At 36.0% G+C, this 16699-nt stretch overlaps 1 protein-coding gene across 3 annotated transcripts in view; it reads left to right on the top strand.

Moving 5' to 3' along the window:
• The window catches only part of LOC121863236, a 33024-nt gene extending 20510 nt beyond the window's left edge, over nt 1-12514 (top strand). The window contains exons 11-13 of one of the 3 annotated variants that reach the window (XM_042361749.1): nt 1082-1333; nt 3337-3483; nt 12081-12514. In XM_042361749.1, coding sequence (XP_042217683.1) covers nt 1082-1333; nt 3337-3464 — 380 coding nt within the window. In that variant the 3' untranslated portion in view covers nt 3465-3483; nt 12081-12514. Of the gene's footprint in view, nt 1-1081; nt 1334-3336; nt 4433-12080 lie in introns of those variants that run through there. The other 2 variants (XM_042361758.1, XM_042361739.1) reach the window with 2 other exon arrangements.
• The last annotated feature ends 4185 nt before the right edge of the window (nt 12515-16699 follow it).

Here is a 16699-nt window from a genome sequence, read left to right on the forward strand (position 1 = left end):
CAGTGAGAGATGCATTCCCTATGGTGGTGCATAGGGTTAAATATTGTTTCCTTATAAAATGTCACTGACTTGACATATAAAAATATAATTTGCATTGCTGGAATCCGTGCACAACAACAATTAATTTTTGTATATACAACCCATAGTTTGCACTATAGATTAAAAAAAAATCCAACCAATGGGTATTGATGGACATTGTTAAAGTGAATTTTTTTTATTGTGTATAGTGAGATTATCTTAATTCATGACCATCGTTAAATTGGAATATCGCTGATCAGGACATCATTTATCAAGATTTACCTGTACTCTACAGCTCCTCCCCGACTTACGACGTGGTTAGGGACCCAAATCCAGGTCGTAAGTCGAAAAGGCTTAAATAATACATAGAAAATCTAAAATGGGTGTCTCTTTTTCTTCTCAGCACCACAAAACTCTCACTTTTACCGTAAGCTTGCCAGCCATTTTAAAGTGAATTACAAAAAAAGTTTTGTCTGTGTACTAACGTTGGGGCTCGAAAATACGTAATTTGACAAAATTTTGGTACGACTGAGGCAGGTCGTAAGTGCGGGTGGTCGTAAGTCGGGGAGGAGCTGTATATGTAATATTCATTACATTTTGATTTAATGAGTAATTATATGTTTTCCACCCTCAAAAGATTACATATAATTTGGGAAACATCATAAAATATCATACATACCCATTAGAAGTGATGGTGTAAACTTTCTGCTATTGTTAAATATAATTATTATAAATCTAGGGATACTGCCTGTTTAATAAAGTACAGTGCTGTACAATAAAACTACAAGGGTACAGTATATGAAAGAACTAGACTAAACATTAGGTAAGTTTCTTTTTATGTTACAGACCCAGAAGGCCAGATTAAAGCCTCTCTTACCTGATATTTTAGTCAAGAGTTGAATCCTTGTACTTGGATGGGATGCTCACAGTAATACAAATTACAATACTGTGTTTGTTTTATAATACTGTTAGTCATGACTCACACAGTACACACACATTCTCCAATGAGGGAGAATTTGGAAGAGAATTTACTTTGGCATCACAATTTATTGTCTTTCCACAGCTTTTGTGTGTCATGGTCACTGGGCAGAGGGAGATTCAATGTTTGTGGTAGCCTCGCCTCACGATCGTCCCTCTCACCGCCTCTGTCTGACAGCAACCTCCATCACCAACAGCAAGCATTCTTACAGTAGCAGGTCCAGCAATAACAGCAATAATAACAGCAGGATTCTTCAAGTAACAGCACATGCGCACTCTTGCCCCCGTCGCCACGTGCCCCCAACCACTACCCTCAGTTTCAATCTCACAGCCCAGGGTAGGTACAACTTCCTCCATGCCAGTTACTCTTATCACTAGCCACACAGCCCAGGATAGCCAGCCACTAACCATGGCCTCTTTCCCTTGGCATGGCCACCTCTGGTGAGTGGCCATTAGGTAAATTCGTTCAATTGATTAACACCTCTCCCATGTGAGCTACTATTACCTTACCTCACAGCCCAAGAGAGGTACCACTCCTTCATTGTAAACAACTTTTACAGTCAGTTTGTTCATACTTTCCACTTAGATTTCTCTCTTTCTTTATTTCTCTGTTCTCCACTGATGAATCATATGAATAATCTGTCAAACAAAAAGATGCATCTTAAAAAGATTGAGGTCTTTCATTATGAAGAGAAGTAAAAATATCTTTAAGCTGATACTGTATAATGAAAGCTGGAGATGAACCACAGAAAATTTTTCCCCAACTAATGTATTCACAAAACATATCAACAAAACAAAATTGTTGAAAGTTGGCACAATGTTCTGGTACCTGCACTACAGCACCTCAGTTATCCAGAGAGATTAGAGCGCCTACAGCTGCCTAGCTTATGCTACAGACGGGTAAGCGATGACCTAATGGAGGTGTATAAACATCCAGAGGGCACTACTCAGTTCCGTGTCCATACTTAGAGCTGGCAGACGCCCACTTCACAAGGGGTCACAGCTCAAGGTTAAAAAAGCCACAAGTCAAGAAAACCGTGAGGGCAAACTTTATCGGAGTGAGGGTTGTGAATTCGTGGAACAACCTGCCAGAACATGTTGTGATGACACCGAGCGTCATCACAACACACTCTGGAGCAGGTTCAGATACATTCAAATGCCAGTGCATGCCCAGTACTTGCCAACAGTGCGTAACAGAGACCTGACCGATCGCCCAAGCAGTTAACGAGCTGATCTGTGGTGAAGAGGATGAAAGTTTATATGGTTCATATAGTTTTCTTCAACGTGTATATGTTCCTCAAATGACAGTTTAATATCATTCACTCATCTATATCTTCATCCTTCTTAAATCATACTTTAGACTTTAGAGCATTGATAATGTATTTTGCGTCTATTGATGCATTGTTTGTTGTAAAACATGCATCAATATTTCAAGCTCAATTACAAACAAAAATAGGTCAAAATTAAATATTCTTTATTAAGAAAAAGTTTTATGTTTTGAATATGTTTGTAAATATTCATATCAGTGATCAGCAAACTTGCTTCATAATGGTTACCTGTGCATACAGAACACTTTTAAGTCAGCAACATCCCACAGTTTGTCACCCACTCCACTGTACTTCTTATGTACTCACCTTCTGCACTCATTGCACATTAGAATTTTTAATGCCTCATACTCTCCTTCGTCCACTTTTCACAGAATGTCCACTTTTTTCACATTTAGCGACCTTATGTGTAGGCGGTTGGTGGTGTAGGTAGTGTAGATGGTTGGTGATAGTTGATGGTGTAGATGGTTGGTGGTAGTTGATGGTGTAGATGGTTGGTGATAGTTGATGGTGTAGATGGTTGGTGATAGTTGATGGTGTAGATGGTTGGTGATAGTTGATGGTGTAGATGGTTGGTGATAGTTGGTGATAGTTGGTGGTGTAGATGGGGCCTATTTGGCAAAAACAATACAGTAGTTGCATATTAGAGCTTATTGATATGATTACTGCTATTAACATGGTGTGTGTGTATGTGTGTGTGTGTGTGTCCACCAGAAGGAATTAATGTTACAAATGCTTGTTTTTCAGCAATTAATCCTTATATGGTTTCATATGTCACAACTAAGAAGATAAATACAGTATGAGTATTCGTTCATGTGAAAGATCATTATATATCAGTGACATTCAACATCTCTCGATTGAACTAAATGATAAAGTACAGTACCTACTGTATTTTATTATATCATCCTTTGCCAAGTAAAGTACAGTAATATGTTACTCATTAATGCTCTTTACATTATAAAGTTAGTTTTTGTGTTTCATAACAAGTTCACATTAAGAATTGTGTATATTTTAGGTGAGTGTACAGTAGCCAGCAGCAGCACAACCCCTCACGTCAGCACCCAATTGTTTCCTGTTGTTATCCTACTGAGTCTCCTTCATGCAGCGTCTGAGGCATCATGCAGTGTCTACAGCACAAGATGAATATATTGTGAAGAGCTCTGTGAGTTCTCCACGAGCAACTTTTTTTAAATCTCCATTCTAAAGTATTTTCAAATGTTTAGTTTTGTTGTACATGTTATAAAAGATTTTCCAATAGCTACAGCTGTTGGTGAATTTCTATTATTTCTCTTTTCCAAAGTAAAGTGTATCAAGGTAATGGAAACATCTGCAGGATAGCTGATGAAGGCCCATTAATATCAAGCTGCCCTTTTGTAAGATAATGAATAGTCTAAGACTATTTTTATTCAAGATTTTATATGTATTGCTATTGCATAATGACATATATTCTTTTAAATGTTCCTGAAAACTCAACACAATTGAAATATATTTTGGATAACCATAGATAGCACACCTGTACAGGTCAGAAGGACGGTACAGTATATGAAGGTTTGTATAAAGCCTATTCGTCCCACCTTCATAGAAGCACATGAACAAGTATTTTTTTTCACCTACCTAAATCAGTGCAGGAGTTTCTTTATCACAAGTCATCTGTGTAGTCAAAAATACTCCAGAGGCTGAGTCTAACAATTTCACTCAGAATTTTATGAACAAGAATGGTGTGTAGAGAAACCCTTGCATTGTTTGCTATACATTTACTAGACAGAGAGTTCGTATCTATTGAGAGTCAGTGTTTAAAAAAATCCGTTCCCTCATATGGTATAGTATATATATCTCATGTAAATATTGTATCATACACAGATAGTATTAAGATAGAAGAAAAACTACTAATGGCTTAGAGAATAATATATTCCGATCCATGTATGAAATTCAGGATCAAAGGTTTAGACAAAAATATCTGATGAAATTTGGTTAAATACAGTACAGTATATCTGATATTAATATATTTAGAACCAGCTGTATGGTTCATCATATTTTTTTATCAACAAATATTACTTTGAAATACCGATTTAAATTTTTTCCTAGTTACAGTACAGTATATCTGAATTTAATCTTTCTTTCAGGTATGTTTGGTCAAAAATGTAATTATATTTCAAAATTTTATCATAATGATATATATATATATATATATATATATATATATATATATATATATATATATATATATATATATATATATATATATATATATATATATATATATATATATATATATATATATATATATATATATATATATATATATATATATATATATATATATATATATATATATATATTGGGTGTTCTCTACTTAAGTTAATCACTATGAGAGTTGGTTGTAAATCCTGAGCCTCAAACAAGCAATGCTGAACTTAAAGTTGAGTTGAAATAACAATCATGGTTCTCACTTTTCATGTAAAGGTTTTGGTTAAGGTCATTTAGTATCAAGAGTTTAAGATTAATATTGATAAACAACTGTTTTATACTACAAATGTTTAAGATTAAAAGATTAAATGGATTGTGTGTGTGTGTGTGTGTGTGATCGAAATTATAGATTTTGAACTGAAATGAAAGGTTTTAAACTGCTTTAGACTCCAACAGAAGAAGACCTTGCTGGTTCAGTGTACTTACTGGTGTCCATTACACCACTCATGCTTCCTTCAACTGATCACTGAGCAGCCTTTGTTTTTCATAGGAAGAGGTGACCTGAAACTGAGTGTTGCCATGTTATACATACAGTATATATGCTATATATTCCAGACATTTCAGGCTACTGCAGAATGAGGCCATTCCCAGTACAGGGACCAACAGGCAAGAAAATGGTGTGGTTGACTCACGTTACTGTGTTGCATGATTAACAATTGTTATTGGCGAGTGTTGACATCAGTTTTATACTCAGATAGAAGTCAGACTTAAAGAATTCATAACCTCATTCATCATGCCATGGTGACACAAATTTTAGTGGGGATGAGAAGACTTGGTCTGGTTTCTGCTCGTGTGGGAGACTTACTAACTCACTAATGGCATTTTTTTTTTTGTTACAAGTTAGCCAAGGCAACAGAGTTACATTGCTTGCCTTGTCCTCCTAGCTTCGAGACATGCCTGAGAAAAAGAGAGAAAATCAAATTATAATATTACTTGACTACTCTATGGGTAGCTTTACATGTCATGGAGAATAGGAGGACCTTTATTAATTCGCGAGTGAATAAAGGCAAAGAAGTCCTCTCATGATCCTGGCAGGATATGACAAAGAAATACTGTACATATGATGAGGCTGGTTAGTACAGATAAGTAGCTCATGTAGTAAGGAAGTTTTATATAAAGAAGAACCTCAAATGATCAGGGCAGCTTAGTAAGGATAAGTACTTCTGGTGTACATGCATTAGGACTGAAAAGTACATCTTCAGATGAAGGAGGATAATAGAAGTACCTTATAAGGTGTAGACAAGTTAGGAGAGAAAAGTGTCTCCTGAGATAAAACTGATTGGTATGAAGAAATGGTTATTATGATCTAGGCAGTTTAGGGCTAGGAAAAAACTTATTTGGTAGTACAGAGATGTACATCTTTAGATAATGAAGATGATACTAAGAACTACCTCTTATGATGTAGGAGGGAGAAGGCCCTCTTGTGATACAGCAGGATAGTATAGCAAAGAGAGGTACCTGGTACATAGGTAACATGCAACCCCTATCCCTCACCATTTGACCAGAACTAGCATGGGAACCTGCTTGGTGGGATCCTGGTATTGAGCACAGGCCAGCAGACCGGCACACTGATGTGCTGGCCAATACTGTACACTACTGAGGCCTCTTAGGATCCAGGCAATTTAGGACTGAGAAGTACCTCTTATGATGAAGCAGGATAAGATAGCAAAGTACTTCTTATGAACAAGGCACGTTGCTGCATATACAGAAAAATACCTCATAGAATCAAGGCAAGTTTGGACAAAATTATCTCATGATTGAGACGCATTAATACGTATAGAGAACTGTCTCTCACTATGAAGACAGATTAATACAGGAAGTACCTTTCATGATCAAGGCAGATGACCTCATAAATGGAGATTAAGAAATTACTGTAATATGTAGGAATTGAAAAAAATTTGACCACAACAGGTGAGGATAGACATGCATTAGCTACCTCATAGCATATTCAGGATTCCTTGTTTCTTAACCCTTATAGCCCGGGTGACGTTCCTGTACGTCCACCATAGCAACCCCATGAGACGTTCCTCTTATGTCCTTAATTTTCGAGGAATAGTTTGAATGATGTTCAGGCAGGACGAAGTACTTTGTGTAGGATATTTATTTACTTGGCAACTCAACTCTCATGTCATCTTTGTGTCAAGTCAAGTGGTAAAGTTACCCACCAGCTATCATCATGGATGCACATCCTTTATTGTCTCGTGATCCACCTTGCTCCTCCACACCCTCGACAGTACTGTAGTGTTATTCTTCAAGAGTTGCTTGAACTGAGTGGCATTCATATAGTATCAGGTGACAAAGACAGTGAGAGGGAGGAAACAGACCCAGATGATGTGGAGTTTGTTGAGGCGGCCAGCGGGGAAGACATTGATACAGACAATGGCGCTCACTCCCCTCCCCACCCTGCCAGCCACCCCCTCAGAGAGGTTGTGGGCACCACGGTGGTCATACACGTAGGGGATCATATATACGCCAGCCACAACATTACGCTTGGAGTGACTGCACTAATTTTATGCCTGAAATACCAGTTTTTGACTGTAGATTCTTTTTTTTTTTTTCAAAATATGCCAATGTGGGGTTCCGGCAATTGTTACATTGCCCGGGGTATAAGGGTTAAAAGAATTACAGTTGTTGAATGTTGTACATCTCTACCTTTTGCAAGGACACTGTACATACTGTATGCTCCTAAGCTGTTCAACAGATTCACCAAAAGCCAAAACTTACTAAAATTTACTATATACAGTAAATGATTGCTAGTATTTCATTTGATGTACTGTCTATGTTGTTTTACGTGTTACATGATATGATTCTTTGGTATTCGAGGAACATTTTAAATAAACAAATATGAAGACATACATACATATATATATATGAAAAGTTACTGTTAATAATGTAATTATTAAAAATTAAAATGAAACAGACAAGTCCAAACTTATGTGATCAGTGGTAAAGCCATACATATACTTCAGCAAATAATTTTTTGCATATTGCTGTCTCTTCACCTAAGTATGCAAAGTAGATTTTTTTCTTCAGTAAAAGATAATTTTAGATAGTTTATTCATGGTTAAGTTTGTTTATAATTACAGTAAGATCTCATATTTCGCGTTTTTGAATTTTGCGAGCACTACCTAATGTAACCAAGTCTTATATTTGGCATAAAATATCGTGAGTTTAGCGTGATCCAGTCAGCTGGACGCTGTAATATTTTATGTTGCAGCATAAGTATGTTTTTGGGTAACTGGCCAGCCGCACTCTCCCTCCCCCCATGTGACGTCAGGGCATACAGGTAGCAACCACACTTCTCTTGAGTCAGTTTCATGACTGCCCGGATGAACTATGTCGCCTTTATACTGCACCAGTATATGTGAAGAATACAGTAAATAAATATAATTATAAGTATAATAAATAAATACTGGGTTGCCATTTGGCAATCATTTCACGGGACACGAGACAGAACAGCTGGCCACAGTCTTGTATGACGTCACAGCCCTCATACCAGTTACTCCCGCGCCATCCTACCAACCGCCCAGGCTGCTATTGTTAGCTTTTTTTTTGGTGGTCCCACCACCTATCGAGTCAAGATAATGGCCTCTACCTCTAATGGGGTTCCTACTGGTGCTGGTGGGGGTGGGACAGACCCACCTAAGCGGCCAATAAGGAAAAGGAGAAGCGGGACTATCATAAGGGAATTAAGTTTGCCAAGTACTCGATGCAGGATAAGCAGTGTGTGATTAAGTTACTTGAGGAAGGCATAAAAACTAGTGAGGTAAAGAAAGATTACTGGTTTTCCGGAAAGCACAATCAGGTCAGTAAAGGCAGAATTTGTAAAATTTGGAGGTTATAAATGGGAAAATCAGAGGTTGATTTAGAGTGGCCAGTCTATATTGTTATTTTTCCCATTAGTTTATGTATTTGCATTAGGCAAATTTGAATTTGGCGCAATTTTTTCCAGTTTATATTACTCGCGAAATTAAAGATCTTACTGTATGTAAATAAATAAGCACTAAAGGATAGTAAGTTTTGGGTATAACTGGGCCTGCCTGTGCCTCACTCTTATGTAATGCTGTACAGTACTATTTCATATCTTGTGTATTGTCCTCATTTTACTGAAGTAAGGCTTCATATAATTTTGATAGATCGATTTTAAACCCTTCTAAGTATACCTGAAAGAATTTTAAACATTTACTCTGTGGTATTAGAACTTCATATATTTTTCTATTCATAAATGGTGTATAGAATTTAGAATCTAAAGTGTTTTCTAGTAATTCAATGCAATAACAAATTGGAAAATTCCTACTGGATATAAAAGAACATTGCAAGATAACATTATTCTAATTTTTTAATTTCTTGGAATCATTTTAAGTATTTTTGTACATTTGAGGGCATTTTCATTTTTTAAAATAACCTTTTGAGTTTGGCGACAAAAAAGATGTCAGCTTTTATCCAAGCACTAATGTTGATTGATTTATATGACACAGGAATTTAATTGCTGGTAAATGGTATTTAAAACTTGCAAACCATTTGTTAATAATTTTTAGGCCATTGTAATAATGTGTAGCAATTAACAGTTGGTGTCTATGATACAGGTGTAGTATTCAATTTGATTTTCCATGAAAGTTCTTAACTTAAGTTTGAAAAATAATTAGATAAAAAAAATTACCATATACTACAGTATACTCGAGTACAGTTCAAATTTTTATTAAAAAAATTTTATGCAGAGAGCAGGGGGTTGAACTACCTGGTATATACGGTACATGTAGTATTTTTGAGGGGTTAAAATTCATGAATTTCCGTGGGTCATTTACGGTGAACAATAGCTACCCGGGACATGCCCACAGTAGCCTAACCTTACCAAGCTGTGAGGTGTTATGGTTATTTTTTCACCTCGTATTTTTGGTTACATATACGTAACTTTTTCTTCTTTTTTTTTTTTTTTTTTTGCTCACATGCACACACAATGCTACATACATACCGTATTGTGAAAAAAGTAAAAGAAATAATTATTATAATGGCAAACACATAAAGAGCATAAACATTTCTTTGTGCACGAGTTAGTAGGCTGAGCTGGGGGAGCAAGAGAGATGCCGTCCCAGGTAGGCTGCTGCGGCTGCATTACTATGGTGACTGACGAGTGTTGAGGCGGCCAAGCTGCCAGCATCTGTGCAAATGGTGATTGTGTTAAAATTTCATTAAACTTTTCTTTAATGGTTTTAGTTGCATTTTATTTTTCATCTAGATTGTATACAAATGTTTGGAGTAGCACAACTGTTAATTAGCATAAGAAAGGTAGGAGTTATGGTTTATGAATGCTGGGAAAGGAGGTACAGGGAGTTGTGAGTTTGTTTCAGCCAGTTGACTTGACAGCTGTGATAATAATCCTTACTTTTATATGTTTGTTTGCTTTTGGGCATTTTATATTAGTTTTGTATTTGTAATAGTTACACAAGACTCATCACTATAGCCACATCTGCCTAGCCCTCTCTCTAACACTCCAAGCCATGTTGTGAGTTATGTTAATTTTTGTTTTCAACTTATAATTCCCGTGAAATATATTATTTTTTATACTTTGTTACATGCACACACAATCTTTCATACAGAATGTGCAAAAAAAAAAAAAAATAATAATAATCGTAAAGTTAAAAACCAAATGGGAATAAACTTTCTTCGTGTGTTAAGAGTTCACGTTGGGGGGGGAGGGGTGAGGGATCTCGGCTGTCTGCCTGTCTCCCGTGTGTAGTGAAATGATTGACAAATTTCACCGTCCGGCAGCCAAATGGGATAGAGTATTCTTTTAAATACTGTAATATTATTTTTATTTATTCCTCATATTTACTGGTACAGGTTTATAAGATTTTACAGAGTTGGTAACACTGTTCATAGCGTTAGCTGCTGTGGTGGTGGTCGGCTATGATACATTGGTGTGAATCTGGTGTCTTGCTACAAATTATGTCTAGAATTATACCTAGTACAGGCATCCCTGGGTTATGGAAGGGATGTGTCCTTGAAAATTTGTCCTTAACACGGGACCAATTTTCCCATTGACTCCCATTATGTAATTGGAGATGTGTTACCAAGGAAATATTTTTGGCAAAATATGCCATACAAGCACACACATGCATGAAAATAAAAAATTTAAAACACATTCATTGATTACGGTACTTCATGATGTAACATGATAATAAGTGCACACAACACTTGAATTAAACTCGCCAGAAAATAATGTTGAGTGCTGTAGGAGGTGATGGGGTGAGGCGGTCTGATCGGATTTACTGAAAGTTACCTCCTTAAAACATCAAGTTTAATGTCCAACGCAATTCCTTTGCAAGATCTTTTATCACCGCTGCTTTCACTTGAACTTGATGGCCTCTTTCCACTCATCTTGAATGAGGGGACACAGTCCTGAACACAAATGCAAAACCAAACAAGCTGGGGTTTGAAATCAAACAGCACCATTGGCATGGATGTGCCGTCCTCAGCCCTATTGTAACAACCACCAAGAAATTCATACAAAATAAATGTTATAATTTGGGTGATATTTTTTGTTCTCTATTGCAGTTTTTATGTTTGAGAAACTTTAAAATTTACCTCAATTCCGTAATGGCGAATTTTTGGGCCTTATCCTGAATGTATTGGTCATACTGTATTTCCAAATTCCATAACCCGGGGGTTGCCTGTATTTTTCAGAAACTTGGGTCACATTATTCAAAAGATGGGGTCAAACTATACTGTATATGAGATTGGTTTATGCACGAGTATATGCTGTAGCTTTATGTGATATAACATTAAAAGTTATCCCATTTTGTCATACATAATTGGTAAAAAGAGTAATGATAATTAAGTAAGGTCAGAAGAACATTAAACTCGGAAAGTTTGCCTTGTATGTTTTCGTTGGCTTTATGGTTTTCAGGTAATAAACTCATCATCATAAAAATAATTGTTAGAATTGCAGATGTCACATCTTTGTGTTGTCATGAAGGCCTCCACCTTATGCTTCCATAGTCATATTTTTAAGCTTTCTCTGTTTAGTACAGTACAATACCTCATAGATTCCTTTATTAGCTTATTAGGTAATTGAGAATTTTATGGATTATTTTTTTATGGAATTCAGTGAAAGGCCTTTTCCCCATTGATCATATATGTACAGTATATACAAGGAGTCCCAAGTTATGAATGTCAGACTTACAAATACCCTGACATATAAGCCAATCTCCATATGCTCTTAATATTTTGTTATTCCCAACTAACAAGTGTTTGGCTCACACCTATAAACCTCTGCAGTGTCACAACCAGTGTCTCGTTTGTTACCATCCTCTATATAATCCCACAATGTCATCAAATATTGATAGAATTGGCTCAGTTATGTTTTATTTTGTTTCTGTTTTGGTGCAAATTCGGTTAACGAACAAAAATTCGATTAACGAAATCCTTACGAAAATCACGCTTTGTTTTGAACATCAGCTGCTCAGCTGAGGGGATACTCAGCCAATTCAGTAATCTGTTCTATACTCACAGATGATCTTCTGGAAGAGGCTCACGCCTGTGACTCCAGCTCAATAGCCTCTTCAAATGCAGGAATATCAAAGGCTCCGCCAGGAATTGAACCTGAGTCTGCCGCTTTAGAGACGGCCGTGCTAACCACTGCACCACAGAGTATATATCAATAAAGTTGTGCTTTATAATATTTATGCATGTTTTCTATTGAAATTATTAGTCATTTTAACATTTATTTAACATATTGATAATATATGCAGTACAGAGAACTAGTTAGTTCTGCACCCATCAGATGTGTGAGCCGGCCATCAGTCTGGCTTTGTTTTCTGTGGAGACAGCACCTATTTTGTTGGTGTCTTGAATATTTTTGCATTTTTCATTGAAATTATTGGTCATTCTGAGCTTTAGTTAACATATTGATAATATATAGCACAGTGCAATGTTGATTTAAAGAAAATAATCTTGAATTACACCTAGTGAACTAAAAATTTTATTGGTGAAATGAGGGCGTCAAGCATGGGTCCACTGAAACTAGAAGGTGATTTCTCCTCCATCCCCACTTTCTTCTCTTCTCCCTTATCCTCCACCCCCACTTCTAATTCCCATCATCATCATCAACCAGTAGCCTTCTACATACACACCTCAAAGTAAGTGTACTTTACTGCATTTTTTTTTTTTTACTATATGTACTTTTCGGTGAGCTGGAACCAATTACCCAATATCTCATTGAAACAATGGATTTGGTTAACAAAATTTAAGGTTAACGAATGACCTTCTGGAACGAATTGTGTTCGTTAACCGAGGGACCACTTTACTGAATGATGACCATAAAGATTTTAAACCCACACCCTCGCCTCATCACGTCATGCACTGTGGTGGCTGAAAAAGACACAGGTGTCACTGAAATTTTTTAATATTTCTCCTTATGTTTTTTTTTAGTTACCAGTACAGTTCACAAAATAATTATTACTTCTCCTAGTATGGAAGTTATCAGAGATCAACACTGAATAGCAATTATTCCATATAATTACAGAATATAAGTAACATGAATGAAATACTGTACCTGTACTAAAGCTCAGTTGAGTAACCCTTTGCATGTCTTCCTGTCAGCCAATCAGTCGAGTGTTCAGATCTGAAACTAGTTGATGCCCGCCCCACCAGAGATCACTGTCTCAGCTTAAAGAAGCCACATTTTCATGAAATTGTCTTAGCTAACTTTTTTGGAGTGAGAGTTGTGAACTTTTGGAATAACTTGCCAGAGAGTGTTGTGATAGCAGTGAGTATGAACTCATTGAAGATCAGACTTAACCACACTGGCACAGGTTCAGATACATTCCGGAACCAGTACTTGCCAACAGTGCATAACAGATAAAGTGAAACCTCCATAAACAGACTTCTCTCTCCATATAATCCATTCTCTCTCCATATAATCCATTAGATGGGAGTTTCACATCTAATGCAACCCTCAATATAATGGACTTTCATCTCTATATAGGTCATTGGATTAAGATTTTACATCTAACGGACCATCGATATAACGGACTTTCCTCTCCATATAGTCCATTAAATAGAGGTTTCACCATACATGACTGACCACCCAAGTGGCTAACAGGCCAACCAGTGGTGAAGAGGATAAAGTTCAATGAAAGATATCTTCGATTTTTGGAATAGACAATGATGGAGATGAATGGACATCCATGGATGATTTGTTGTGTCCTAGGTAACACAGGGGGGCCATTTTTGTCATTAAAAGTGGAGTACAGTACAGTGAAACATCTATTTAAGGGACTGTATGCGAAAGTAGTCCAATATATGTGAAACCTCTTTCTAATGTATATATAAGACGTTAGTCCATCAGATTGAAGTCCATTATATGGAGGTTTCACTGTAATGCAACAAACTGCGAACACCAAGTTGGTTTAAACATAATGGATGAATAATGTGAAATTCAAGTATTATTGTAGGTACAGTTAAAACAGCCAGTATTTTAAGATTTTATATATATATATATATATATATATATATACACAGAGAGAGAGAGTATGTGTGTGTATTAGTGGCAAATTTATACTAATTGATTTACCCCAATCCTTTAAAAAATATTTCTTATTATTAATAACATCGGCATTAACGCTGGATAATTTTCTCATCAGAAAAGTAGGTACTGTACAATACTGTACAGTTGATGGTAACAAGATTACATACTAACCTCTCTTGGTGGATATTCAGGAGGCAGCACCCAGTCTCGGAATTATTGCTGTTATCTTAACAAAATATACAATTACAATCTTTACTTTACAGTTATACATTATGCACTAGTCATACAAATCAATACACAGTAATATATCTAATTACTTGATTATATTGCATTCTTGAGATGTGTTAGTAAGAAAATTTTTTATGTTATACTGTGTTGGCAAAACTTTAATTTACTGAAGAAAATATCTGAAAATACTTACACTGTATTAACAATATTAATGGAGCATGTGTAGGGGCTCTTATAGCATTAAAATTCTTTATTAACTGAAGAGTGCCTCGGTGAATTTGCTGAGATTACAAGAATTTATATATTTCATGGATTTTAACATTTGTGTTGTGTGGCTGCTTTGAGTATATTAACTGTGTAATGCTTGCTGTAAATGCAAAACTAACATTTGTGATAGCTTCGCTTAACAAGGATCACTTACATCAGAACTATTAAAATATAACTGTACACTCTTCAAAATGAAATACCTAAGCATTATCATACGAATAATGTTTTATTGTAATTAGGAGTTCAGTATTGTATACTAACACCACTGATAAGGTTGTTATTCATAGAAGCAAAAAAAAATTACTTAAGACTATTAGCCTCGACAGCGAAGCGTGATAATGTTAGCCTTCATATTTTGTCCGTAAGTTAATTGTTGATATAGTCTGTGATACTGTGGGGGCACAAGATAGTAACCTCATATGTGGGAGGCACAAGATAGTAATGATACATGTGGGGCACAAGATAGGGGGTCCAATATGGTGATAAAGGGTAACCTCATTTGTGGATTTCAAAGATAACAATTCATGGTGATATCACTTGTGACTAGCACAACACAGTGACAATTGATATAAAAATTTTGTGTGCTGTACAAGATACTGATACAATGGCCTCCACAAGATAATGACATAATGATCATACTTGAAAGTGCCATCATTAAATAAATGGTCAACTTACTCTACTATACTTATAACCTCCACAAAATAGTGACAAATGGTGACCTTACTAATTATCTCGACAAGATAATGACACTGGTGACCTTACTTATGATCTCCACGAGATGTTAACACATGGTGACCTTACTTATTATCTTCACAAGAAAGTGACTTCGTTTGTTGCAGGTAGAATGAGCAGTTACCATAATAATTGAAAATTGTGGTGCACAATCACCTTACCTGTTGGTGAGAAATTTTTTGAAAAAATGACGTTACCTGTAGTTAAGAGTGACACACTGTGACTTTAACTGTGGATTGTAAGTTTGACTTAGTGACCAATACCCATGGTGATGAATGACACTATGACCTGATCTGTAGATGACAAAAAGAGTGACACAGTGGCCTTACCTGTGGCACAGAGTGACACAGCAAATATACCTATGGATGACAAAAAGAGCGACACTGCGAACTACTTATGTGTGTGTGACAGAATGACAACAACTTTACCTGTGTATGACAAAATGACATTGTGACTTAACCTGTGTGCAATGAAAGAGTAACACATGGAATATATTGACACTTAGTTACCTCATTCATGTGTAATATTTATGAACACTTGACCTGGATTGTGGTGGTATAAGACTAATATAATTTGTTGATAGCACATAATCTTACATGTAGGGGGCAATGAACAATAACCTTGTCTGTTATTTTGTTATCCACATGAAATGGTTTCACTTGTTATCAACACAAGTTGGGTTTCTTGTGTGTGGACAGAAAAAATGTCCTCATTTGCAGGCTGCAAAGACATAATCATGTTGACAGTAATGACCTTTCTTATGAGAAGCACAAGGTCATAACCTCACTTGTGATTAGAGGATGATTATGATAGTTATCATGGGGTGATGTAAGTTAATTAATAACTTCCCTTATGGGTAAAAGAATAAAATAACTTTTCAGCCAGAATGAGCCTTTTTTTAATTCATGAAGCAATACAGCATGTAGATGCAATAGTCTGTATGATGCCAGGAACTTTTCAGCTTCATGATATATTATCTTGCGTTTTAAATATTCAGCTCTAGTAACTTGTTTTATGTTATGTACTATATATATATATATATATATATATATATATATATCCACATGATATCTCTGTTACCCAGAACAATTGGTGCAAAGCACTTCTGAGAATGAGAGATTTAGAGATTTCTGGGTAACGCTCAGACTCTCTCAAAGCTGGAAAAAAATCCATCATCCACGGAATTTTCCGGGTAACAGAAAAATATTCTCAAAATTTCCAGAATGATGCATTATATTGTCTCTCAAACCCGGAAAAATATCTCCCATCCCTGGAATTTTCCAGGAACCGGAAAATTTTTCTGGGGATTTCCGGAAAATGAGCCTAATTTTCATCTCTCAAACCTGAAAAAAAATAACTTACCCCTACCTGGAGT

The sequence above is a fragment of the Homarus americanus genome, unplaced genomic scaffold (assembly GCF_018991925.1).
Source record: "Homarus americanus isolate GMGI-L3 unplaced genomic scaffold, GMGI_Hamer_2.0 scaffold40248, whole genome shotgun sequence".
In the NCBI taxonomy this organism is placed as follows: domain Eukaryota; kingdom Metazoa; phylum Arthropoda; class Malacostraca; order Decapoda; family Nephropidae; genus Homarus; species Homarus americanus.